Source organism: Dipodomys spectabilis, unplaced genomic scaffold (genome assembly GCF_019054845.1).
Source record: "Dipodomys spectabilis isolate Male_0828 unplaced genomic scaffold, ASM1905484v1 ptg000140l, whole genome shotgun sequence".
NCBI lineage: Eukaryota > Metazoa > Chordata > Mammalia > Rodentia > Heteromyidae > Dipodomys > Dipodomys spectabilis.
In genome coordinates, this window is record NW_024870817.1 from 22,998,148 (window position 1) to 23,025,706 (window position 27,559).

Genomic DNA, 27,559 nt, shown 5'->3' on the forward strand with positions numbered 1-27,559 from the left:
TAGAGTCTAAGACGACTGCCAGATATGACTATAAGGAAAGAGGGAAGGAGAGGGGAAGAGGAAGGAGAGGAGGAGGAGGAGAGAGAAAGCTGGGAGTAGCTGGGAAGAGGCCAGAGAAATGGGGTTAAAGATGGAGATGTGGGAATCATCAGTATACATGAAGATAGGAGAAGTATGTTTTAATTACTGTTCACATTCAATATACTGACTGAGAATACCACAGTATGCATTCATTCATCAAAACCCTATGATACAGAAACTATTACCATTTTCAGTGTATAGATAAGTAACTGCCCTAGATCAGAAAGATAAGTGACAAAGCCAAAGCTCAACTACAGATTTGATAAGACATAAAAAGCAGCTTTGTTGCTATGCTGTTTCCTTCACTTAGAACAAGATGGAGACAGCCAATACCCACTTCTGGGAACACCAATGCCTCAGTTTGGTGAACAAAACTTCAGGGGCAACTTCATGACAGCCACACCATAAAATCATAACCATGAAAACACTGTTCCTTCCTTGCTTGCGGAGAAAGCCTAGCAGTTTTCCATATTTTGAAGGCATTTCAACTATCAAGCCTAAAAACAAACTCTTAAAAATTCATCAGGCACATGAAATTGGTAAAATAAAAGATAGGATAGTTTCTATCATTTTCTTAGCACAAATACTCTCATCCAAGGCAAATAGGCATTATGATCACCTAAGAAGCATATTCAACCAAATCATTCAGGATTTGTCCTTAAAGTGTCTCCAAACACTTGAAAAGTAGGAAACAGGTACTCACAGGAGGGTTGTAGAGCTAGCCTTTGGCTTAGACACTTAAAAATATATGTTGTAATTCTCTTCTTGGTTACTTATTTTTTTTCCTAGTGTCCACTGACCCCAAAGGATGAATAAACATCACTGGAAATGTAAAAGAATGGGAGAGAACACTGAATTGGAGAAAAGTGGACTGCATAGCAAAAGCAGCCCAAACTTGGCAGGAGTCAGGCAGCCTGGTTGTTGTATTCTGCCCAGCCCTTCACTACTATTCCTCACTGCCTGATCTTGAGGTGATTCCTAGTCTTCTATAAAAGCAGAGCCAATAGAAATTACTCAGAGATATGATACGGAGATCACGTGGTACATGTAAAGCATTTAGTGTAATTTCTGGTATATAGTAAGTCCTTAGTATTAGAAGAAAACTAAGATATTCCTCTGCACGCTTAAATGAGAATCACTTGGAATTGAAGGATAACAAAACCTGTTGTCAAAAGCAGTCTAATTTTGGGCTGGGAAGGTGGCTCAGTGGTAGAGCGCTTGTCTTGCATGCACGAAGCCCTGGGTTCAATTCCTCAGCACCATATAAGCAGAAAAAAAAAGCTGGAAGTGGCGCTATGGCTCATGTGGTAGAACACTTGCCTTGAGCTGAAGAGCTGAGGGACAGTGCCCAAGCAGAGAGTTCAGGCCCCATGACCGGATCCCGCCCTCCCCCCCCCCCCCCCCCGCAAAAAAAAAAGCAGTCTAATTTTACTTAGACAACAAAATTGGCTATCTGAAGCCACCATTTCTTTTTCCATACTGTTAAAATGGAGCATTTACAATAGAGCTTTCAGGAAGTGGAAGATATCTCTGTGGATGAAAGGCACACAGTTACTCCTGGGGAAAAACAAATAGCATTGGTTGAACCCACAAGCTTGGGAAAACAGAATACTTAGAAAACAGACCTCTTCATTACTCATCCAAACTTCCTGGTGTAAAAGACTTTCTGGAAAAGGAGCACCTGATGTAGGCTAGGGGTGGAGAAGAGGCCCTCTGTACACAGCTGATGGAGGCCAAAATTGATACAATCTTTCCAGAGAACAATTTCACAATGTACAACAAAGGTATTTTTTAAAATATGCGGCACTTTTGACACAGCAATTTGTCATAAAAGAACCTTTAAAAAAATGGTAGGAAACAATTGTGTTAAGATTCTCCGGCTGAAAGTATTTGAAGGAGGGCATTGTGGTTCACACCTGTAAGTAATACTAGCTACCTGGGCTGAGATTGAGGATAGTAGTTTGAAGCCAGCCTGGGCAGGAAAGTCCTTGAGTCTCTTATCTCCAATGACCAATCTAAAAACCACAAGTGGAGCTGTGGCTCAAAGTGGTAGGACCCGAGCCTTGAGCACAAAAGCTCAGGGACAGTGCCTAAGACCTGAAGTCAAACTCCACAACTGATCCCCTCCCTGCAAAAAAGTATTGGAAGTTAATTGAAGGTAAGTAAGGGAGGGACAAAGGATGAAGATACAAGGACACAATAAGGAGCAGTAGGGCCTCAACTGCAACAGAAAGCGATTTGGATATTCCTTTTCTAAGTTAATCTTGACATTTATTGGTTTTCAAATATTAACCAGTGTTAATGATGTTGGCACGCTCTTAAATTCTATTGGAAATATTTCATTTTCCAAAATACTCGGCTACTGTGGGTGGAAAAAATTTTAGCTTAATATAAAAAATTTTCAACACAACTCTCATACTTTAAAACATATTATTCTACTCTAAATTTATACTGTAGCACTTGATAATCTATTAAAGTGAGATCTCCAATAGGCTCAATCCTATGAAATCAACAAATCCTTCTAAATTATTTTCCTTAAGAAGACAATGGCTGAAATGTATGATGGCCATAATTTTAATGTACATATCAGGGAGAAAGGCCCCAAAATGTAACAAATTCTGTATATAGAAGTGTGTCAGTATCAGTGTTTTCAGAAAAACAAAAGTAATAAGTATTAAAATACTGTCCTTATTTTAATTCAATATGTATTTTCTCAAATTATGACTGACCATGAACACAATTTTAGATTATACTTTTACATCTTCAAAGCTAACCAAGTTAAAAAAAAAAACCTATTACAGAAATAGTACTTTCAACAGCAACAGGAAACCAAGGTTAGGAAACAGAAGACAGGTAATATTAAATTAATACAATGCTGGTACAGAGGCACCCATTTTATTCAAGAAAAAGTCTAGACCATGAACCTGACCATCTTCTACATAGTCTGTGTATTTTGCCCTTAAGGTGGTGAAACTATTTAATACAGGTGAAGCTCGTGTTCAATTCCTACAGCAGTCTAACTCAATAGTCATCTTGTGTTAAGAGTTTTCATTATTTATTCTATTAAGCACATAACAAAATTATAGATTTTTAAAGATAAAATGTGAATTTTCTCTATATTTACAGCATAATGGCTTTCTAAATTACTAATATTTAAATTATGCAAACAAAAATCCAGTAAACAGCATTTTATTTTATGACACTCTGCATTAATACAATAAATATACAAAACTTCCAAACCACCAAGGACATGCAACATTAGAGGACAGATGGAGGGCATTTATACAGAACTGTGAGTCACCATGGTGGCAGCGCAGTATCAATCACCAACAAAATATACAAACAGCCTAGATAAATAATCCACGTCACTAATTACAAATCACTCGGCAATGCCTTTCTAATGTTCAAACCCTCGCTTGAAATTAAATAGCCATGACTTAACATTGCCACCTGAAAGGTGACACAGGCGCCTCCTCTATGAAGGTCATTTCATGGCTGTGATAGTGGCTCATTTTACTATTAAATATAAAACAAATGCCAATATTTTGATGAGTTCATTGTTGTTCAGAGAGTAGTGAATATAAGAATTTAAAGCTGTTTTTATACCTGACCAAGCTATAGGCATTGCCACCATTTTAATGATCTTTTATATTTTCAAAACCTCCAATTTTCTCTTTATAAATTTGTATCAACCCAAATAACTGGATTTTAATCAAATAACTGGCTTTAGGAAAATATAACCATCAGTTCAATTATTCTTCACCACTGCCTTTGAGAATTTCTACATAATAGCAACATTTCAATTCTGAAGGAAAGTTCTTAATATTTTCCAAAAGTTGCTGATATACATTTTATTTGTAGTTTAAAGAAAAGCAAAAATACACTTGAAATATAAATGAATGCAGAGTGTAAGTGCTCTTCACCTGCTCTAAGGTGAATGTCTGACGTGTGTTTAAAGTCCATACTCAATAAAGCATATGAATGAAACAAATTTTCACTAGGACTTTAGAACTGGGGAGTTGGCTGAGAAAGCAGATGGAGAATCTCATCAGAGTATTTCTAAAAACAGCTTTCAAGTCTACTCTGAGTCCTATTTTCTTCAGAAGAAAAGAAAAATATCTTACAACTACATTATTCAACAAAGTCTCCCCCAAAACTCAAATGTAAACAGAATCTAGAAGGAGCTGCATCACCTAGTGAAGTCTCAGAAATAACAAAATGGATGCCATCCCAGTATGAAACCTACTTTTGAGAAGAATAAAAAAATTTAATCACTTATGCCATTTGATTGTTTTAAGAAAGGACTCTCAGTCTCCAATATCATCTAATAGACCATCCTCTCTTAAATCAAGTTGAATAAATCACTGCCTGTTGTTCTGCAATCTAAACCTTCCTAAAGAAATTTAAAAAACATAATAGTGTTTTGAGTCATTTAATCAGTATTAAAAATTATTCAAAACTTGAACATAAGAATTAAACATAAGAATTAAAGTCTGTGCTGCATATAACAATTTCAATGTGATCATGTTCATAATTAATGCATTTAGTTATATTTGTAATTTCTTGCTTGGTGCCATGTTTTGTGTTTTCTATTGCTAAAAATTTTTAATGTATTCAGTCTGTCTCAAAAAGTGAAAGACTTCGGTGCATTAAAGATTCAAGTATATTAGAAATGCTAGGGTATTTTATTTTATTTTATTTTTTTAGGGTATTTTATTTTTAATGCAACTTAAAGTGAAAGGGTAAAAGAAAAATCCCTTAAATACTGTATGTTCTTTTTGGACAATGGTTAGGCTAGCCTTTAATACCTCTGTCAAAAATTACACACATGCATACACATACACATACACACACACACACACACACACACACACACACACACACACACACGCACGCACACCCCAAAATAAGCTGCCAAACACAATCTCAGTTCAAATAAAGCGTAATCACAAGACTGTATTAAAGTTTCCATACAGTAAATTTTACTATATGAATACTGAAAATTAAGATATAATAAAATTAAAGGAGCTATTATTACTACATTCTGTTACAATGATTAACTACCGTCTCTTTTGGATAATGCACTGCATATTATATTAAAGTCTTTATACCCCAATAAATTTTTATTTAAAAGAAACTATTATAGAAAATCATTTCTATGATTCCATAAACAAATCCTGATTTCTATCACTATAAGCAGTACAGGACCCAAAAATACTAATTCTTTCATTTAAGAAACTTGGTGTCCATGCAAGATCAGAGATTGTTATCAAAATGTCAACTACTCAAAAGAAAAGTTAAAATATACATTATCTACTATGAAGCACACAGGCTCTTCATTGGTAACTGAACCGATAAAAAGCAAGCCAATTTAAAAATTCATTAAGTCTCTGCTGGCCTATTTCTTTTAAGATAAATAAGGAGAAAAGAATGAGTATAGTTTTGCTGTTCCAATGTGTAATCTTTATCTCTACAGATTCTTGAAAGAACTATAGCGGTATTAAGTGCTTTTTCAATCATAAGTCACATATTAGTTTCAGTGTGTCACCACTGAAGTGATCTGCTGAGCATCATCCCCCAAGAATATGGAGAATATTTAGCATGTAATATTTTGTCTGCACAGGGCACTGAAATATTAATAAACTATTAGGTAAAAGTAATAAGACAAGGAAATTTTTCTGGTTTTAGCCCATGCACACGTGAACAGGAAATACCCATGCTGTGTGAACCGTGTGTTTCCAACATAAAAATATTTGTAGAATACAGTAACTGGAGAAAAAAGTACAGTCAAAAGGTAACAGTGTGTATTGGGAGGGTCTCTAAATCTGGTTACCCTTGAAAGCACTTTGGGCGGCACTGGTTGCTGCAGTTGAAGCCGCATTTGCAGCTGCTGTCTGGACAGTCTTGTTGGACATCACGCCTGTTGCAAACTCTTGTTGAGCCTTCTCAAAACTAGCACCTGTTGTGCGATACAGTCCATGAACCTATGGAATCAAGTGGGAGAGAGTTAAATGGTAACCATTCATTTCCAGCAATCTTAAGTTAACCTCACCATGACTCAGATATAAAAGAGCTAGAGTCCAGTCATAAATTCCTAAGATCAAGAGCATTAGCCACCACATTATGCATATATTCTATTTCATATTTCCTTAGTATGGGTTTTTCATTTTCATCCCCAAGCAGAAGAAATTATTATGTCAAGTCAAACCAAAAATAATTCAAAGGACAACTTCTTAACTAACTGCAAAAGCTATTTTTCCTGATTCCATTAGTTAATATATTGCAACATTGAAAGAGAATGGTTCAAATATAAAGAGATAATCTGACTTTCCTACCGTCTCAGACGATTCAAAGAAAAAGATTTCTATGTTGGCTACATACATACCACTACCATATAATATTCTAATGCTATCATTTTAAACTTTAACCAGGCACTATTTATATCCTTAAACATACTGGTTAACTTCCTGTGTATGGCTAAGTCTTAAAGGAGTGTTGAAGTCATGTGGACATCTGTTTGTCCAATACTGACTCACCACTCAAGTCTTGAGGTTTATTTTCCTGAGTAGGGTTCAAAATTTTCTCTCACCATATGTTTTTAGCAGCATAATCAAACTACAAAGTCCACCAATACATAAGATTATTCAACACAAATGTGAAAAAGGAAATAATAAATTAGAATAGAAAGTTATTACACGTTCATATACCCTGAGATGGAAGCAGAATAAGGGAGCCAGTGTGAATGGACCTAAGTTAGAAATCTCACTGCAATGCAACCAAACAGGTTGTGAGGAAGTCAACTACAGCCAAGTTAGTCCTTTCTCTGAATGTCTCCTCTCAAAGCTAGATAGGAACTGGTAACTATGGAATGAATTCAGAGTGAGAAGGAGTAGAATAGGTCAAAGACTCTGAGGGCTAGCTTGAAAAACAGGAAGTAGTTTCAAGAAGATAAGGAGTAAAAAGAATAGGTTGGTTCAAGGGGAGTCTATCACAAAAGCCAGGGGAATACTTGGTTTGGAGCTCAGAAGAGTAATGGGCTAAAAACATGGGCAAGGAAACTACTGAATTATGCTAAGGACCAAATTGTGTTTCTTCTCCAAATTTTTATGTTCAAATCCTATTCTGCCATGTGATAGTATTGAGAGATGAAATATAAAAAAGATTAGGAATAAAAAAAGAACACTGACAAATACTGGTAAACTCTAAGATTCTTTCCCCTCGTACTTTAGTACTCTCATAGGTAATCTTTATTTCCTTCCAAACCACATTTTCAATTGAAAATCAAAGATTCCAAATACTTATAAATTACTGCATCCTAGAAAATGAAGTAGATAACAGAACTCTAACAAACCTTTACCTACTACACATAATCTCAATGCTATACATTTACAAGTTCTTGTCTGTTTCTTCTCCATCCCACAATTGTGGGCATGGGGATGTAAGAAATGAGTATTGGTTCTAATTTGCTTTGCTATTATTTCCATTCTAAGATGTATATTAAATTGAATAACTGCTGTTATATTTTCATGAGTCTTATTGTTTAATTAAAATGTAACCCGTGGTGCCTCAACCAGAGGTAAAATGAGCAGCACACAGTTCTCAATAGTGTGTATCTATACAGACCCAGAGAGCCACCTAGAGGGGAAAAGACCACATGTGTATTCACTGTAGTATATTAAACCCATTATGTATCCATGTGGAAAGGGTGATTTATTTCAAGGACTCATGAATGACCATGTGCTCTCCTTCATATGTTCACTTTTTTGGGGTGCAATAGTCCTAGGGCTTGAAGCCAGTGCCTTTGTGCTTGCTGTCCCTGAGTTTTTTTGTTCAAGGTTAGTGCTCTTCCACTTGAACCACAGCTCCACTTTCAACATTTTACTGTTTAATTGGAGATAAGAATCTCATGGACTTTCCTGCCAAGGCTGGCTTCAAACCATAATCCTCAGATCTCAGCCTCCTGAGATTATAGGAGCCACCAGCTGCCTTTCAGAATGACAACAAAAATCTCAATATTGTATTCATTTCCACACCACAGAGCACAACAGAAATAGCCTGATAACAAAATAGTACCCACAGGTATCCCTTTTGAGGGGACTAACTGTCCATGAAGATCCTGACCCCTAGTGGTTATCAAATATGGTTACATACCCAACAAGAATTGTTTGTTATTAAATTTTGATAATTTGCTAGTAACTTTTGAGCAAGTGTGAACTAGAAAAGAAAAACTGAACTGGGCTCCAATGGCTCAAGCCTGTAATCACGGCTGAGATCTGAGGATCGAGGTTCAAAGCCAGCCCGGGCAGGAAAGGCCATGAGACTCTTATCTCCAATTAACCTCCAGAAAACCAGAAGTGGCACTGTAGCTCAAGTGGTAAAGCGCTAGCCTTGAGCTGAAATGCTGAGGGACAGCACCCAGGCCCAGAGTTCAAGCCCCACAACTGACAAAAAAAAGAAAGAAAGAAAGAAAGAAAGAGGAAGGAAGGAAGGAAGGAAGGAAGGAAGGAAGGAAGGAAGGAAGGAAGGAAGGAAGGAAGGAAGGAAGGAAGGAAGGAAGGAAGGAAGGAAGGAAGGAAGGAAGGGAGAGAAAAGAAAAACAGAAAAACTGGCTTGTCTTCCATAGATCTATTTCTATAATAATATGAGTAATACCTATCATTAAAGAGGCTGATTCAAATTATATTTTAGTTAATATTATCTGTATTAACAGTACTTCATAAAAATCATACAGAAAATTATCTAAACTCATTCCACATATAGAGGGGCTGGGAAGGTGGCTCAGTGGTAGAGCGCATGCCTTGCATGCATGAGGCCCTGGGTTCAATTCTTCAGCAAAACATAAGCAAAAAGAAAAAAGCCGGAAGTGGCGCTGTGGCTCAAGTGGTAGAGTGCTAGCCTTGAGCTGAAGAGCTGAGGGACAGCGCCCAGGCCCAGAGTTCAGGCCCCACGACCGGACCCCTCCCCCCCAAAAAAAAGAATATGACATATAGAGCAGTTTAGAGACTTCTATAGCACCAACAGACAGTAGACATATATAGAAGAGTAACTTGGGGAAGTGGGGGTACACAGAGGAAGATGGCGGAGGAGAAGCTGGAGGCCAAACAAGCTCTCACACAGAAAGCAGTTTTAGTGTTCCAGTGAACAGTCCTAGGCTAGAGAATCACACCAAGTGTGCCATCACAGCACAAAGAGTTTGGCCAGAGAGGGAAAATCCAGGCAGCTTGGTCATGGAGACATCTGACACTTGCTGATGTCTGCCCCGGCAGTGGCCACAGCCACCATACCAACAGAGAGAGACCGACAAAGGTGCCAGACTCCGTGTGCTAGCGGATTCTACTCACCACCAGCAAGAACTGACAAGGAGAAGAAATCTTCATCCTGCTGATCACAGATCAGGGACGGCCCAGGAACCAAGAGGCTTGCCTGAGTACCCTCAAGACATCCTCACCATTCTCATGGGGCAGCTCCCTCCCCCACCACAGGAGAAGATCTCCATCTTTGATTCTGGCAAAGGCCCGGCTGGAGCACCTAGTGCCAACTCAGCCTTGGAAGAAAACAATAGGAGCCATTGCACAGGTCACATAAACCTGACCTGACCTGCGGGGCTCAGCTCCACCTACAGGAAAGTCACCCTTCTCAGGCAGAGAAAACTCTGCCACCAGAGGAGTGACTCTTCATTGGGTAAACAGAGCCAGAGGCTGCCCCTCCCTACTGCAGCCTAGTCAGCATGAGGGGTAAAAGTCAAACAACTGAAACTCAGTAAACGTAAATCCTAAAATGGCTCCAGGCTGGGCTCTGTGTCTCAGGAGCTAGCCCCTCAGGGAAAAGCTACTGATTGCTGATAGGCCTCAACTCTACCCAAAACCTAGCCTCATTACAGCAACTCCAAACTAGAGGATAAAGATTTCTGCTCTTTTGTGATACTCAAAGCAGATCTTTCTCCTACTGAACTAGCCTGGGAGGAGTATCACAAAGTCCTGGGAAGGTAGAGCTTCTTACTGACTGCTCAAACAAACTGACCTAAGAAACCAATCAAGCCACAGGAAAACCAAACACCACAAGCAGACCAGAGACTCCACCAAAAGACTGGTTAGACACAGGGGAGATACAAGATCTCCCCCCCACCCTCCCCCCCCCCAAAAAAAATCAAAGAACTCTTTTTTCTACCTAATTTTTTCAAAATTTTTTTTAATGTTTTCTATTTTTTTCTTTCATAATTCTTTTTTTTGGGGGGGGGCGGGGGGGGTCCAGTCATGGGGCCTGAACTGTGGGCTTGGGCGCTGTCCCTCAGCTCTTCAGCTCAAGGGTAGCCCTCTATCACTTGAGCCGCAGCGCCACTTCTGGCTTTTTTTCTTTTTGCTTATGTGATGCTGAGAATCAAACCCAGGGCCTTATGCATGCAAGGCAAGAGCTCTACCACTGGGCCACCTTCCCAACCTTTCTTTCATAATTCTTATTTTAGGTGTGTGTGTGTGTGTGTATGTGTTTCCCCTTTTCTTTTTTGTGTGACTTAATTGCTGATCTGCTCATCCCCAGATACCCACTGTCGATTATTAGATCTTATCCCTCATTGTGTACATACTTAATTAAGAAGTTTATTACTCAACTCACAACCTCTTAGGCTTAACTTCTTTAATAATAGTATTATTTCTTTATACCTCTATAACTTTTAAGTATTCCATTTTAAAAAATTTTTTGTTTTATATTGCCTTTTTATCTCTCTCCTCTTATCCTTTTCTTCTTTCAATATCATTTCTTTATACTTACATAATTTTTAAGTTCCATTTTTTAAAATTTTTTCTTGTTTCTTAATGTTTCTCCCTTCATTCTATTCTATCCATTTCCTCTCTGAGATTAGGACTTGGTTAAATTCACTCTTCCTTTTACCTCTCCACATCCCTCTAATCCTATTTTTCCCCACAATTTTCCCTAAACCTATTAATTTCTGGTCTGCTGAATCCCTCTTTGATATTCTTAGCCCATTAATCCATAGATGTTTGAGGTCCAATAGATTGTATCTGTTGAACTAGATTGTATCTGCACCCATTTTGACTGTGCAACTACAAGACTCTGGTTGATGCTTGCCTAAAATAGAGTTCTAGCACAAAATTGGTGTTACTTTCATACCAAATTGACATAACAAGCTGGAGAAACACAAGAAAAATGTAAGTCTGGGTATCTCAACTCCCACTCGTGATAATCAGGTGACAGAACGGTTAATGAATAATCCAGAGGAGAGTTCCCAAAAAGCTCTACAAATACTACTGGTAAATATGGTGAATGAAAAGATTGAAAACCTGCAAAGGACTCAGTGTGAGCGTGAAAGGGAGCAAGAGGAGGCAAACCAAAGATTAATACAGGAATCTTGTGAGAGTGAGGAAGCTATTCAAAGATTAATACAGGAATTGCATGAGCAGGTGAGAACAGTCAAAGAGAAATAAAGGAATTGCATGAGTAGGCTGAGAACAGTCAAAGAGAAAGACAGGAATTGCATGATCAGGCTGAGAACAGTCAAAGAGATTGCGTGAGCATTAGGAAGCTAATCAAAGAGTAAGTAATACAGGAATTGTGTGACCAGGAAGAGAATAAACAAAGATCAATAGAGGCATTCATGGAATCCATAAACAGAGAGGTGAAAGAATCCAGGGAGACCACAAAGGGAATGCTGAATGGAGCCCATCAGAAGGAAAGGGAGTCCAAGGAAACCATAACTAATCAACTAAGTGATTTGTGAATAAACACTGAACACCAAATTAAGGAAGTAAGGAAGTTCATACAAGATCTAAAAGCTCCAATAAAGAATTTAAAGCCGGGGCTGCGAAGATGGCTCAGTGGTAGAGCGCTTGCCTTGCATGCCTCTGAGGCCCTGGGTTCTATTCCTCAGCACCACATAAGCAAAAAGAAAAAAGCTGGAAGTGGCGCTGTGGCTCAAGAGGTAGAGTACTAGCCTTGAGCTAAAGAGCTGAGGGACAGCCCCAGACCCGGAGTTCAGGCCCCACGACCGGACCGCCCCCCCCGAAAAAAAAGAAGAAAAAGAATTTAAAGCCATCAAAGCTGACCAACTAGAAGGAAAGGAAATAAAAAAGTAGAAAGTCTTGACAGTATGTTAGACCATGCAGAAGATCGAATCTCTGGGATTGAAGACAGCCTAGATATTATAGAGAAAAAACACATAACTATCCAAGACAAATCCAAGAAATATGATAGATCTATTCAACATCTCGAAGATACCACCAGAAGGCCTAATCTGAGGATAATGGGTGTGAAGGAGCACCTAAAGACAGAAGTTAATGGTCTAGGAAATTTATTTAATAGGATCCTTGCATAAAACTTCCCAAACATATTCAGATACAAGAAGCTTTTAACCCCCAGACCAGACCAGAACAGGACATCTCACCTTCACATTATCATCTGCACAGGATCTATTCAGACCAAGGAAAGGATCCTTAAAGCTGTCAAGGAGAAAAGATCAATCATCTATAAAGGGAAACCAATTAGAATAACCTCAGATTTTTCAGCAGAGACAATTAAAGCAAGAAGAGCCTGGAATGATATATGCCACGCCCTAAAGACAAACAATTATCAACCAAAAATACTGTACCCAGCTAAACTCTCCTTCATAACCGAAGATCAAATAAAAACCTTCCATAGCAAAGAAAAACTAAAACAATATATCTCACCAAACCAGCCCTACAAAAGATATTTAGAGATGTCCTACACATAGAAAACCAACAAGACCACAATAAAGGCCAAGAAACTGCACCCAAACTGAGAATCACCGAACCAAAGGAAGAACCCAAGAAGGTGGATAACATGGCAGGAACTACTAAACACCTCTTAGTCCTAACTCTCAACATTAACGGATTTAACTCAACATTAATGGATTTAACTCTCCATTTAAGAGACACAGACTGTCTAGTTGGATTAGAAAGCAAGATCCTTCTATGTGCTGCCTTGCCCATAAGAACAAACATATTTTGAAAGTGAAAGGCTGGAATAAAATCTACCAAGCAAATGGCCCCCATAAACAGGTGGGAGTTGCAATCCTAATATCAGATAAAATAGACTTCAAATTAAAATTAGCAAGAAGAGATAAAGAAGGTCATTACATACTAATTAAGGGATCTCTCCTTCAGGGGGATATTACAATTCTGAATATCTATTCACCAAGTAACAGAGAATCCAAATTTATCCAAGAAACACTACTCTTCCTCAAATCTCACATAGATCCAAAGACATTAATTGTTGGGGACGTTAACATAATACTATCTCCACTATTTAGACCAACTCAGCAAAAACTCAACAGGGAAACCACAGATCTAAACAACTGCATAGATCAACTAGATTTAACCGACACGTACTGAATATTTCACCCAGCAGCATCAGAATGGTTTTTCTCAACCATTTTCCAAAATAGACCATTTTAGGTCACAAAGCAAACTTGCCTAAATTCAGAAACATTGAATGCCCTGCATTCTCTCAGACTACAAGGGAATAAAATTAGAACTCAACACCAAAAGCCACCAAAGTAAGTCCTGTATTACATGGAGGCTGAACAACACACTGTTGAATCACCAGTGGGTCATGAAAGAGATTAGAAAGGAAATTCAAATGTTCATGATATTCAACAAAAATGAACACACAAATTACCAGCTCCTCTGGAACACAGCAGTACTGAGAGGCAAGTTTATATCTCTGAGTTTCTACATCAACAAATTGGAGAGATTTGAAACCAATAATTTAATGAAGCACCTTATGCTCCTTGAAAAAGAGCAACAGGTAAACCCAACCCAATAGATGGAAAGAAATAATTAAAATTAAATCAGAATAAAATGAATTAGAGTCCAAAAAAAAAACACAAAAAGAATCAACAAAACAAAGAGTTGGTTCTTTAAAAAAAATTATCAAAATTGACAGACCCTTAGCAAATCTTCTCAGAAAAAGAAGAGAACATACCCAAATAAACAAACTCAAAGATGAGAATGGAAACATCACCACAAAAACAACAAGATTCAGGACATTATAAGGGAATACTTCTCAAACCTTTATGATAATAAGTTTGAGAACTTAGAAAGTGGAAAAACCTCCCATGCTCCTGGACTGGAAGGGTCAACATCATGAAAATGGCAATACTTCCCAAGGCTATCTACAAATTCGATGTGATACCTATCAATATTCCAATCTCATTCTTCAAGGACATAGAAGAAGCAATCCAAAAATTCATATGGAACAATAAAAGACCCCAAATAGAAAAAAAACAATCCTTAACAGAAAGAACAGTGCTGGAGGAATATCAATACCAAATTTCAAACTCTACGACAAAGTTAGTTAATCACCTGTAGAAAACTAAAGCTAGATCCTTATATATCACCCTGCACCAGAATCAACTCCAAATGGATCAAAGACCTCGGAGTCAAAGCAGACACCCTGAAAACATTACAGAAAGGAATAGGAGAAACCCTAGTTCTCCTTGGCACAGGCTAAAATTTTCTTAATAGAGACCCAGAAACAACAAATCAAAGAAAAGTTGGACAAATGGGATTGCATGAAGCTGCAGAGCTTCTGCATGGCAAAGGACATAGCTAGCAAGATCAATAGAAAGCCCACACATTGGGAGAAGATCTTCCATTGTATGGCTAGTGAACTCAAAAAATTAAAACCCCCAACAACAAATTCTCAAAGAAACAACTGCCCGATAAATAAGTGAGCTAAAGACTTAAAGGAAACTTCTCTGAAGAGGAAATAAGAATGGCCAATAGACACATGAAGAAATGCTCAACTTCTCTAGCCATAAAAGAAATGCAAATCAAAACAACATTGAGATTCCACCTCACCCCATTTAGAATGGCTATAATCAAGAAATTTAATAACAACAGATGTTGCAGGGCATGTGGCCAGAAGGGAACCCTACTTGGTGGGAGCGTAAACTTGTTCAACCACTTTGGAAAGCAGTATGGAGGTTCCTCAAAAGACCACACATAGAGCTCCCTATGACCCAGCAATCCTACTTTTGGGCATTTACCCAATGATCACAAACAAGACCATACTAAAGCTACCAGCACAACTATGTTTATTGCAGTATTATTTACCATAGCTAAGATATGGAACCAACCGAGATGCCCCCCAGTAGATGAATGGATCAAGAAAATGTGGTATATATACACAATGGAATTCTATGTCTCCATCAGAAAGAATGACATTGTCCCATTTCTTAGGAAATGGAAAGACTTGAAAAAATTATATTAAGTAAGCCAGGCCCAAAGAAACACAGGTCTTATGGTTTCCCTGATTTGTAATAACTAGTATATGTCTGGGACAAGCAGAAAAGATCAAATGCTATGTACATATGACCAGATAAGATGATGTTAAGCAAAATGAACCCCATGATAGGGACACAAGTGGTTTTTTCTTTCTTGCTATTGTTTCTAATGTATTTATAAGGTACCATGTGACTTTTTGTTGCTTTGTATGTCCCTCCCCCACAGTATAACCCATGTTCACTGTATTTGATGATAATTTGGGGAGGGGAAGGGAAAAAACAAAATGTTTAAATAGGGATACAGGTTGACCCATTGTAACAATGAGATGCAAGACACTGTTGAACAACGAACTTTACAATTTAGGCCAGGGGTGTGTGTGGGGAGTGTAGTTGGGGAGGTGGGAGGGAAGGGATGGTAGGGGAAAAACAAAGGAGGAGGCAACAATGCTTGATAAGAAATGTACTCATTACCTTGCTCATGTAACTGTAACCCTTCTGTACAGTATTTGCACAATAAAAAACTTAGTATAAAAAAAGAGTAACTAGTAACTTCTTTAGCTATGGATTTAAAAAAAGCTAACCAAATACCAAAGTATACTGCATAATTCCCCTTTACTACTTTCACACTATTCTTTTGAATGCCTAGAATATAAACACAATCATGGCTCTACAACTTTTCCATTCTTGGATTGTATCTTAAAGAATTGTATACTTGGGGTAGGCGCCGGTGGCTCACACCTGTGATCCTAGCTAGCTACTCAGGAGGCTGAGATCTGAGGATCATAATTCAAAGCCAGCCAGGACAGCTGTGACTCTTATCTCCAATTAACCATCAGAAAACTGGAAGTGACACTGTGGCTCAAGTGGTAGAGAGCTTGCCTTGAGCTGAAGAGCTCAGGGACAATGCCCAGGCCCAGAATTCAAGCCCCACAGCCAACAACAACAACAAAAGAATTACATACTTGGAAGATGGAAGAGGGAAAGAATTTCAGAGTTTGGTGTATTACACAAAATTGTCCATTGCAAAGAGCTGCAGAATTAATGCCTCCATTACCTGACTCTGACTCTCATTGGTGTCACACTTACGCCCTACAACCACTGTCATGAAAATTCCCTCCACCCTCTCCCAGCAGCAGACTGCCCTTGGTCATCTTCTCATGTCATGATGCCATGCAACCAGTCAAGGCTCCATTTACCTCAGGAAGCTGATATTTCCCAGTCTGGAAATTCAGCCTGAAAAATCTTTCCTTACTCATATTTTGTATATCCAAAAGCCTACCAAGCATTAATAGATTAATGTCTCACTAGTATTTTAAATTCTCGCATTAATAGATTAATGTCTCACTAGTATTTTAAATTCTCACATAAAAGTTTGAAACCACCTTGATATCCAAACCCGCTCTTTTTGCCCTCTTCCTGAATAACCCATCATCAAAACTCTTAAGTGTTATCCCTGTTACCCTGTACTTCAATAAATTCAAAATAGTTCAAAGACCTCAATGAAGACCTGAAACCTTAAAACTACAAAGGAAAAAGAGAAACATAACTTATTGGAATAGGCAGAAACTTCCTGAGTAGAATTCCAAGAACTCAGCAAATAGAAATAATTGACAAATGGGATCGCATCAAACTAAAATTTCTGCACAATGAAAGACATAGTTCCTAAGCTAAAAAGACAGCCTGCAGAATAGAAGATCTCTGCCAGCTATATATCTGACAAAGCCCTAATATCCAAAATATACAGAGTTCAAGAAATTAAACCTTCAAAGAATCAATAATACAATTAATAAATGGGCAAAGAAACTAAATAGAGACTTCTCAGAGATGTAAACATGACCAAAAAACTCATGAGGAAATGTTCAACATCTCTGGCCATAAAGGAAATGCAAATCAAAATTACACCGAGATTCCATCTTATTCAAGTAGGACTGGCCATCAACAAGGATACAAACAATAGATGTTGGCAGGGATGTGGAGAAAGAGGAACCACATTACACTGTTAGTGGAAATATAAACTAATGCAACTACTTTGGAACTACTAAAACACAGAACTACTCTATGAGCCAGGAACACAATTTTTGGGCATTTATCCAAAAGATTTCAAGTCAAGAAATGGTTAGGGAAACAGCCCAGAAGCCCTACAATAGACAAATAGATCAAGAAAATGTGCCAGATATAAAAAATTATGGATATTATATATTATATAAAAATATAGATATTATATATTATATAACTATATATTATATAATATATTACCTAAATATATATTAAGTAAATATACTATATAATTGAATTTTACTTATCCACAGGAAGAATTTGTTATTTACAGGGAAAAATGCATAGACTTAAAAAAAAAACTGTATTAAATAAGTCAAGCTCAGAGACGTAAAGGGTACATTTTTCCCTCTCATATGTGGAAGTTAGAACTAAATTATAACCGTACATAAAAACATATGCAGGCTACATGAAGAATGCAGGGGGAGATATTTTACACTATTATCTTTTTTATATCCTTGGAATTTTGACTCATATGTGTATATTGCACATGCATTGAAATCAAATTACACTTACCTTAAAAAAAAAAAGCAAGTTTTCAGTTAACAGGACTTAAATTGTATGTTGAGTACCCTTATCCAAAATTCTTGGAACTAAAAATGCTACAGAGTTCTGAACACTTGAGCATGGAAACAAAGTATAAACATGAAATTCATTTTTTAATACATGCTCTTCCCACATAGCCTAAGGGGAATTTTATACAATATTCTAATGAATCTTCATCTAACTACAGCCCGTCATGTGAAAGGTGAAATTTTCCTCTATTGATATCATGTCAAGTTAAATTCATGTCTAGATTTTCAAATTTGATTTTTTTGGGGGGGTCTGTTCGTGGGGCCTGAACTATGGGCTTAGGCGCTGTCCCTCAGCTCCTCAGCTCAAGGCTAGTGCTCTACCACTTGAGCCACAATGCCACTTCCAGCTTTTTTCTTTTTGCTTACGTGGTGCTGAGGAATCGAACCCAGGGCCTCAGGCATGCAAGGCAAACGCTCTACCACTGAGCCACCTTCCCAGCCCTAGATTTTCAGATTTGAGATTCAACCTATCTTTCAATTTTAGGAAAAGCTGAAAATGTGATGTATTTTTTTTTTTTTTTGTCGGATGTGGAGGCTGAACTCTGGGCCTGGGCGCTGTCCCTCAGCTCTTCAGCTCAAGGCTAGCACTCTACCACTTGAGCCACAGCGCCACTTCCAGCTTTTTTCTGCTTATATGGTGCTGAGGAATCAAACTCAGGGCCTCATGCATGCAAGGCAAGCACTCTGCCACTGAGCCACCTTCCCAGCCCTGTGATGTATTTTTAAAACATACCTATGTATAACTTAATCTTAAAAAGTAATCCTCAGACAGCAAACATGTCCAAGAATGACAGAATGGATTGAGGTTACTGAATTAACAAGAAGACAGGAAAATGAGAACTTTACATCAGGTTCACTATGAAAATTTATGTAGATAAAATTTTACTTACTTTTTTAAACATAACTAGTGAGATGACTGCTGATGCTGTGAAAAGTGCAGCTATGATTATCATCATGATTCCAACAGGAATATTTTTGTTGAGACCAGTAAGGGATGAAATCCAACCACTAAAAATGATAAAAGGGAAAGTGTAATTTTACGCAAGTAAGTTAAGCACACTTTACAAAAATACCTAACTCATACCAGCACTTATGGGGCAAGTCCTTTATGTGCATTAAACTTAATTCTTACAACCACGCCATAAAGACAGGGATTTGTTCCCCAAGTAACACAGCTAAAAAATGGATCAGATTGAATTAGAATTACAACATTTTCTGAATTATAGAAGAAAGGACTTGCAAAAATCCCATGTTCAACAACATGTTTGTTTTTAGAACACAAAGATACTTTAAAGCCCAATAATACAAAAAATACACGTAGAAAATGGGCATAGAGACATGAGATGTTTCAGTAAGACACAAACATGACAGAAAAAGATAGGCAATAGCATCAGTCATTAGGAAAATGCAAATTCAAATTTCAGTGAGATATCAATGCACACACCTAACCAAATGGCTAAAATAAAAAATAGTGACAATAGTATGCCAGAAGGTGGAGGCTAAATCACATACAACTATTAGAGGGAATACAAAACAGTATGGCATTCTAGAAAACAATCTTATCAGTTCCTTAAAAAAAGGAAACACAAAACAACCAATTATTTTTATCCTATAGAAATGAAACTTAGGTTCACATGAAAACATTCCCAAGAACACTCCTAACAGCTTTATTCATAACAGCTCCAAACAAGAATTCAGATGTTCTTCAACTAGTGAAAAGGTGGGACAGCATTATCATGGAACTGTACTCAAGAGTAGAAATAAACTACAAGTACATGTTACAACCTGGATGAAACTGGAGAATTTGCTGGGTACAAAAGTTAGCAGTGCATGTTATATGATTTATATAATTTTCTTATAAAGACACAATAACTAAAACGACAAACAGGCTAAGGAAGGAGTGGGACAGGAGAATTCCCACTATCCTGTGAGTGTGGCTGCACATGAGGAAACTTCTGGTAATGGAAATGTTCCCTTATCATGACTACTATCAAAGTCCTAGTTTTCCTATTTTATAGCACTGAAGGAAGCTGGGATCTCAATGCATGTAATTCTTACAACTACATGTAAATCTATAATTACCTCAAGATAAATTTCAATCAATTAAAATATCTTAATTATACAATGTCTATTTCAAAAGAAGTTATCCTATAGGTGCCCTCGCTAAGACTCTTCTGAGCTAGAAAATTCATTCCTTCTCATTACCGTGTGTTATTCTATTCTATTAATTGGAAACTGGAGAGTCTCACAGACCTTCCTGCTCAGGCTGGCTTCAAACCATGATCATCACACCTCAGCCTCCTGAGTAGTTTAGCACTCCTGGTTAGTGTTTTGCTTTTTTTAAGGAACTGACAGATTGTTTTCTAGAATGCCATGTTTTATATTCCCTCTAATAGCTGTATGTGATTTAGCCTCCATGCTCTTAAGTTCAATTTTGACATTTTCCTCATCTGTTTTAAAAAACAGAAATCAACAATGGCCGATAGGAAATGGGCTTATTACCTTGCTCATGTAACTGTAACCCCTCGGTACAGTATCTTTACAATAAAATATATATTTAAAAAGACAGAAATAGTTTTCTCAAGGATTTAAAAAAGTGTGCTATTAAAGCAGTTTATGTTTTGAATATTTAAAGCAACACTTGCCATCAAATACCAAAAATGACTTAAATAATAAAAACTACTTTTTCCAAGAAATAGTTTTAATTATCTATATAAATTCTCTGTGAATATATATGCTCATTATATAAAACTACTAAGAGCTGCCAGATAGCCAATCACTACTACAATTTGGAGACAGCATATGAAATTGAAAGTCCTCAGATTCTCTAGTTACATGCTCATTCAACTTCAGTACACACATACATTGCAAAAAGTTGTAGCATACAAAGACTGGTCTGTAGCTCATTAAAAAAAAGAATGGATGGACTGGACCAGACAGTTGTAGAGATGTGTACAACGCCACTCCCCATTTCTCTATAGGAGTGTTTGCTCCAGAATACAACAAGAATTATAAATCAGCTCTGGTGCTTCTGAAGGACCCCGGTGTGGTAGTGTCCCATGTGGTGAGAGCAATTCCCTTTATTTAAAGATGTATGGATGTGTGTGTAGTCATTCCACTTCTCAAAGACAAGTATGTTGTGTGTATGAGAATGTGTGTATACTAAAATAGTATTTAACATATAGTATATACCATTCCCTTCAGATCCTCCAGTGTTTTCTCTCCCACAATCACTGGGACTCCCATCTCTCCAACTAGTCTGTAGCCTCCTATGCATCTTCTTTTGAAGTGTATTTTAATAAAAATGTGTATTATTTAAACTAGGTATAATGTACTTCTTTAAAAATGAGAATGTAGGGGCTGGGAAGATGGCTCAGTGGTAGAGTGCTTGCCTTGCATGCATGAGGCCCTGGGTTTGATTCCTCAGCATCATATCAGCAGAAAAGGCTGGAAGTGGTGCTGTGGCTCAAGTGGTAAGCACTAGCCTTGAGCTGAAGAGCTGAGGGACAGTGCCCAGGCCCAGAGTTCAGGCCCACAACCAACAACAAAAAAAAATGAGAATGTAATCTTTAAAGAGAATACATATACATGTGTATGCACACACATTTATATGTAGACATATACACACGTATCCACACACACACACACACACACATATATCCACACACACACACACACACACACACACACACATATCCACACACACACACACACACACACACACACACACACACAAATCTTAGGACATTTGAAAGTTGTATTTTTAACCATTTTTTGCTTTGGCTGGTGTGTGTATGTAGGGGTCTTGTACTCTCAGCTCGACTTTCTATGTATAGCTTGCACTCTGCCACTTGAGCCATATCTCCAGTCCAACATTTGGTTTGTTAATTGGATCTGTAGTTTCCCAGACTGGCTCTGAACTAGAGTCATCAGATCTCAGTCTACTAAATAGCTAGGATAATAAGCCAATGGCATCCAGCTAATACTGTGTTTTAAAAAAATGAGTTGACTACATAAAGACAACAATTTATACAAATATTAAGTTAATAGTGTTAACTTACCAATTGCCCCAATTATGAAATCCTGCAGCTTGAAGCACATGTACAGCAAACTGACAGATATAGACGAAGAAGAATACAAAGAATCTGAATGAACTGTCACTCCTTTGGGAAGGGCAGGGGGGGGGGGAGGAAAGAAGGGAGGGGGAGGGGAAGAGGGAGAGGGAGAAGGAGAGGGAGAGAAAAAAAACAAGACCAAAGGAAAATGTCAATTTTCTCATTCTTTTACATTCACATGTAGACTAACATTTAAACCTTAAAAAAATTACAACTATCTGAGGCTGAAAATTAAAACAGAAGTATTTGTGACCTCTAACGCAAATACTCAATATTCTTCAATTTTACATTGTCCTTTCAATTTCCAAATACACCATAATCCACCTTGACAAAAGAGCTTGTCTTTGTATAAACCATTTTCTATAATTATAATTGCCATACAATAAACCATAAACATTGCCAAACACAGTATTGACAAAAAACTACAGCTAGTTAAGTACAAACCTGGATCTTTACCCAAGGAATACTATGAACAACTTCAAACATTTCCTTGGGACCCTTACTTCTTCTCTTCCCTACTTTACTCACAGCTTTCTGTCATTAAGCTTGGCCTCTTAATAGTTTATATTAATGGAATATTTTATTTTCTGATGAGGAAGGAAGGTCTGACTTCCTCCACTCAATACATTTATTCTAAGATTCAACCATATAGTGGCATTTACAAAAAAAATCATTCCTTCTCATTACAGTGTGTTATTCTATTAATTGGAAAACTGAAGAGTCTCACAGACTTCCTTCTCAGGCTGGCTTCAAACCATGATCGTCATACCTCAGCCTCCTGAGTAGCTATTCATTCACTATTTTCCCCAAAATTTAAAATATTTATTTATTATTTTATTTTTTTATTGTGAAAATACTGTACAGCGGGGTTACAATTACATGGGCATATTCATTCACTTTTTAATGATTGTTTCCCAATTTTTAGCACTATAAAGATGCTATGAGCTTGTACACATGAGTTTTTGTATATTTCATATGAACATTTATTTCCTTCTCTCTTAATATCTCCAAGGGGGATGACTAGAACATATGACAGATCTTAATCATTTTAAGAAACTGACAAACTATTTTATTAAGTTGCTTCATTTTATATTCCCACTGGCAGTGTATTTCAGTGCCTCCATTTTATATTAATACTTGGTATTTTAGTGAATCTTGGTATGGTCACTCTTTTTAATTCTAGCTTAATATTAGAATCCATTTCTAATAAACAACTGTTTAAATATTAGAATATCTGAATAATTGTGATGGTAAATCTTGCCAGCTGAGGATTGTCAATCTTGTCTGTGGACTAGCCTGAGAAACAGGTAGGAGATTCACAAAGCAAACCTCTATCTGTGAGAGCATTTCCAGAGAGGAATGGATCATGAGGGCTTAATCCACTGAACTTTGTGAACCCCTTTGAAGCTCCACTTCCAGCTTTTCTGTTAGTTAATTGGAGATAAAAATCTCACAGGCATTCCTGCCCCAGCTAGCTTCCAACTGTGATCCTCAGATCTGATAGATAAAAATTTCAAATAGACTATGTCAAGATAGTGGAACTGTGAAAGGAAGCTGTCTTTATCTTACCCAGACTCCTCCCTGCTCCCTGTTCAACATGACTCGACCTGCTGTAAACTCCTCCCTATGTTGATGGACTGAAACCTCAGAAACTGGGATCAAAATAAGTCTTTTCTCCTTTAATTTAATTGTTCTGTCAAGTATTTTTGCCATAGCAATGTGAAAGCTAACTGTATAGTAGTATCCTTTTTTTATTTTAACTTGCATTTTCCTGTTTAGTAACACTGTAAGCATCTTTTCACGTGATCTACAGATCTTATTGGTGGACTGTTTATTAAAATCAATTTCTGAAAAGTTTCCCTTATTTTTGAGTTTTAAGGTTTAAGTATATATGTACACACACACCTTTATGAGATATATGCATGCCAAAGATTTTACCCCAGTTTGTGGCTTATTTTTGCAATATGTGCATATGTATAAAAATATAATTTTAGAGTACATTAGGAGTGATTTTAAGCTTTCATTTTATGAATTCTAGTTTGGTCTCTTACAAATCTTAATTTTATTGTTTTCCATAAAAAGTATTTGCTAAAACAAAGGAAACAGATTTTTCTGTTTCCTTCTAGAAGTTTTCTATTTTTGAATTTTATAATTACCTATGCCTTTTAAGCTGGTTTAAAAAAGACAGATTCTTTTTGAAATATGGATATCTAATTGTTCCAGCATCATTTCTTAAAAATAGTTATCTGCATTTAGTTGCTTTTATAACCTCAACAACCAGCACTCCATATATAGGCAGCTTTATTTTTATTTCTAACTATTTTGTCCTACTGTTCATTTTGTCTACATTTACATTCTAAACCTAGTATATTTCCATATGCCCTTAGAATGACCTGTTCATACTTCTACAAAACAACTTGCTGGGATTTTGAGATTACACTACAAATCTACTAATTCTTTTAAAGAGAATACATGTCATAACAATGCCTCTTCTAATATATGAAAAAAGTGTTAACTCTCCATTTATATTTTCTGCATAAATGATCATGGATCTTTGAATGAAAACAGTTTTATTTCTTCCTTTTAACCTGGATGCCTTTTATTTCTTTTTCTCGTTTGATTTTGCTGACCAGAACATCCAACAAATCCTTGAATACAAATGGAAAGAATGTGTTCTCCATCTTTAACCACAGGATATGATTTATCTAGGGATTCCAGTCTTTTTTATTTTAATTTTTTATTAAGTAGTTGTACAAAGGAGCTTAAATTAAGTAGGTTATGAGTACAATGCATCCTGATCAATGTTGCTCCATCATTCTCCCATATTTTTCCCTTGCCATCCCTACCCTCGTTATATAATTCAATTTTTATATAATGTACATTGAATATATGTCTATAATTGACTGTATTTTTACATAATTGCATTTGCTTACTCATCTGCCCTCTACCTGTGTGCCCTCCCCGCCCCCGCCCCCCCCCCCCCCCCACAGAACATGTTTCTACTTCCTGGTATCCATTTTGTTAAATGGTTTATTAGTTGTTCTGAAAAGTTACACCATGTTTTAAATGCTCTTTATCAGATGCCTTTTATTTAAAATAGTAGGGGACTTCTATTCCAAATATTTATTCCATAGTTTGTTTTTTTCCCATGTATGTGTGCTGGTCCTGGGGCTGGGCACTGTCCCTGAGGTTTTTTGCACAAGGCCAGTGCTGTACCACTTGAACCATAGCTCTGCTTCCAGCTTTTTTGGTAGTTAATTGGAGATAAAAAATCTCACAGGCTAGCCCCAGCTAGCTTCAAAACGTGATCCTCAGCTCATAGCCTCCTTGGTATCTAGGATTATAGGTGTGAGCCACAGGCATCCCACTATTCAGTGTTTTTAATATAAACTTACTACATTAGATTCTGTCAATGTTTTAGCTTCATCTATTAAGAAGATTTTATAGTTTGAGTTTTTTTAAACTCTTTATAATATGGTGAATTATTATTAAAACCAATTTTTGTATGTAGGTGTGCTGTCCACATCTGTAATTTCAAAACTCAAGAGCCTGAGGCAGGAAGATAGCAAGTTCAAGCCCAGCCTGTCTCAAAAAACCAAACACCAAAAAAACAAACAAACAAAAAAACCCACTTAAATTTCTAAAAGTTCCCCTCACTTGTTAAGACTGACTAAATTTTCAACTTTCTGAAATCAGCCCAATTCAGTTCAATACAGTGATTATTTCAAGGCTTTTAACATTTTGGTTATTCAACATCAGCATAAAACTCTGTTTATCAAGAGGAAAACACCAGCCAGAGTAATACATTCCCTAACTACCCATTCAGATGCAGTTTCTAGCTCACAGATATGTCTAGAAACCCTGCTCCTACTACTCTGTGAAGAGTTAGTGTCTGTCCTTTCAAAGCTAATACTTGCATAGAAACCTTTAACTTATTTCCTATGTTTCTCATGGAGCAGCCACTTTAACTTCTACTATTCTCTGCTCTGAAGAGTCTTCATCATTGCCACTGGCTTGCTCCCCCTAAGACTCTATCTCCCTTTGTTCCGTCAGTAACAAAAACCTTGAAAGAGTAGTGTACCATTGATTTCTCTTCTCATGGGCTTCTCAACCCTACTGTAACCTAGCTTCTCCAAACCTACTTCAGGTGTGTTTCAAAGCTGTGGAAAAAAATCTGTCTCTTTTTTTTATGGCGTTCGACAATGAAGGAGATCCTTTTCAAACCCTCATTGTGTCCCTAGCTTGCACCACTTTACAGACAAAAGACTACTGTCTTCAGATGGCATGATCCTATAATCTACAGGACTCTACAGATCACCCTCAAGCGTCCAGAGCTTATAAACGTCTCTGCCAATGTAGCAGGATATGAAGTAATGCCAAAATCAGTAGCTTTCCTGTATATACACAAGGAGCTAGATGAGAGAGAAATTAAGAGAAAAATTCTGTTCATATTAGCCTTAAAACAATAAAATAATTAGAAATAAACCTAATCAAGAAGTGAAGGACTTCTCCATTTAAAACTATAAAACCATGAAGAGAACAACAGAAGGTAGAAAGGCCATCCATGTTCACAGGCTGGCAAAATGCTGTGGAAAGTGGTCATACTACCAAAGGCAATCTTCAAATTCAATGCAATACTCATCAAAATCCCCATGTCACTCCTCACAGAGATAGAGAAATCAATCCAAAAATTCATATGAAAGCACAAAAGGTCCCAAAAGCCAAAGCAATTCTTAGCCAAAAAAAATAAAAAAAAGTAATGCTGGCAGTATCTAAACTATTTACAGACCTTAAAATATACTATAGATTCTAAGTAACAAAACCAGGATGATACTGGCACAAAAATAAACCTAAAGACCAAGGGAACAGACTAGGAAAACCCACTGTGGGTGGAGTGGGGATAGGCAAGCAGGGCACCAGGCTCACACCTGTAACCCTAGTTACTGGGGAGCCTGAGATCTGAGGATCACAGTTCAAAGGCCAGCTGGGACAGAAAAGCCCGTGAGACTCTTATTTCCACTAAATTACCAAAAAAAAGCTGGAAGCATAGCTGTAGCTCAAGTGCTAGCTTGGACAAAAGAAGCTCAAAAACAGCATCCAGGCCTGAGTTCAAGCTCCAAAACCAACACCAAACAAAAACAGGTGGGGCTGGGGGGGGGGGGGTGAGGAAGGGGTGCACACATGTGCACATTCCAATCCTAGGGCTTGAATTCAGGCCTCAAGCTCTCACTTCTTTTGTTCTGTTTTTTTGCTCAAGTGGTGTTCTACCATTTTAGACATGCTTCCGGTTCTAGCTTTCTAGTGGTTGACTGGAGATAAGACTCTCATCGTTTTCTCAGCTAATTTCAAAACATAATCATCACATCCTCAGATCTCAGCCTCTTGTGTAACTAGGATTATAGGTATAAAACAAGGAGCCTAGTAGATTTTTTTTTAATTTTTAAAAATGGTTTCTAAGCTCCCAACAAAAGGGA

General features: G+C 37.3%; 1 protein-coding gene across 2 annotated transcripts in view; it reads right to left on the reverse strand.

The window, feature by feature from the left end:
- Positions 1-5,040: 5,040 nt before the first annotated feature.
- Scamp1 (secretory carrier membrane protein 1) overlaps positions 5,041-27,559 on the reverse strand; it is an 84,860-nt gene continuing 62,341 nt past the window's right edge. For both annotated transcript variants that reach the window (XM_042690909.1, XM_042690910.1), the window contains 3 exons: positions 22,032-22,133; positions 18,861-18,978; positions 5,041-6,065 (listed from right to left, as the gene is read on the reverse strand). In XM_042690909.1, coding sequence (XP_042546843.1) covers positions 5,901-6,065; positions 18,861-18,978; positions 22,032-22,133 — 385 coding nt within the window. In that variant the 3' untranslated portion in view covers positions 5,041-5,900. The remainder of the gene's footprint in view (positions 6,066-18,860; positions 18,979-22,031; positions 22,134-27,559) is intronic.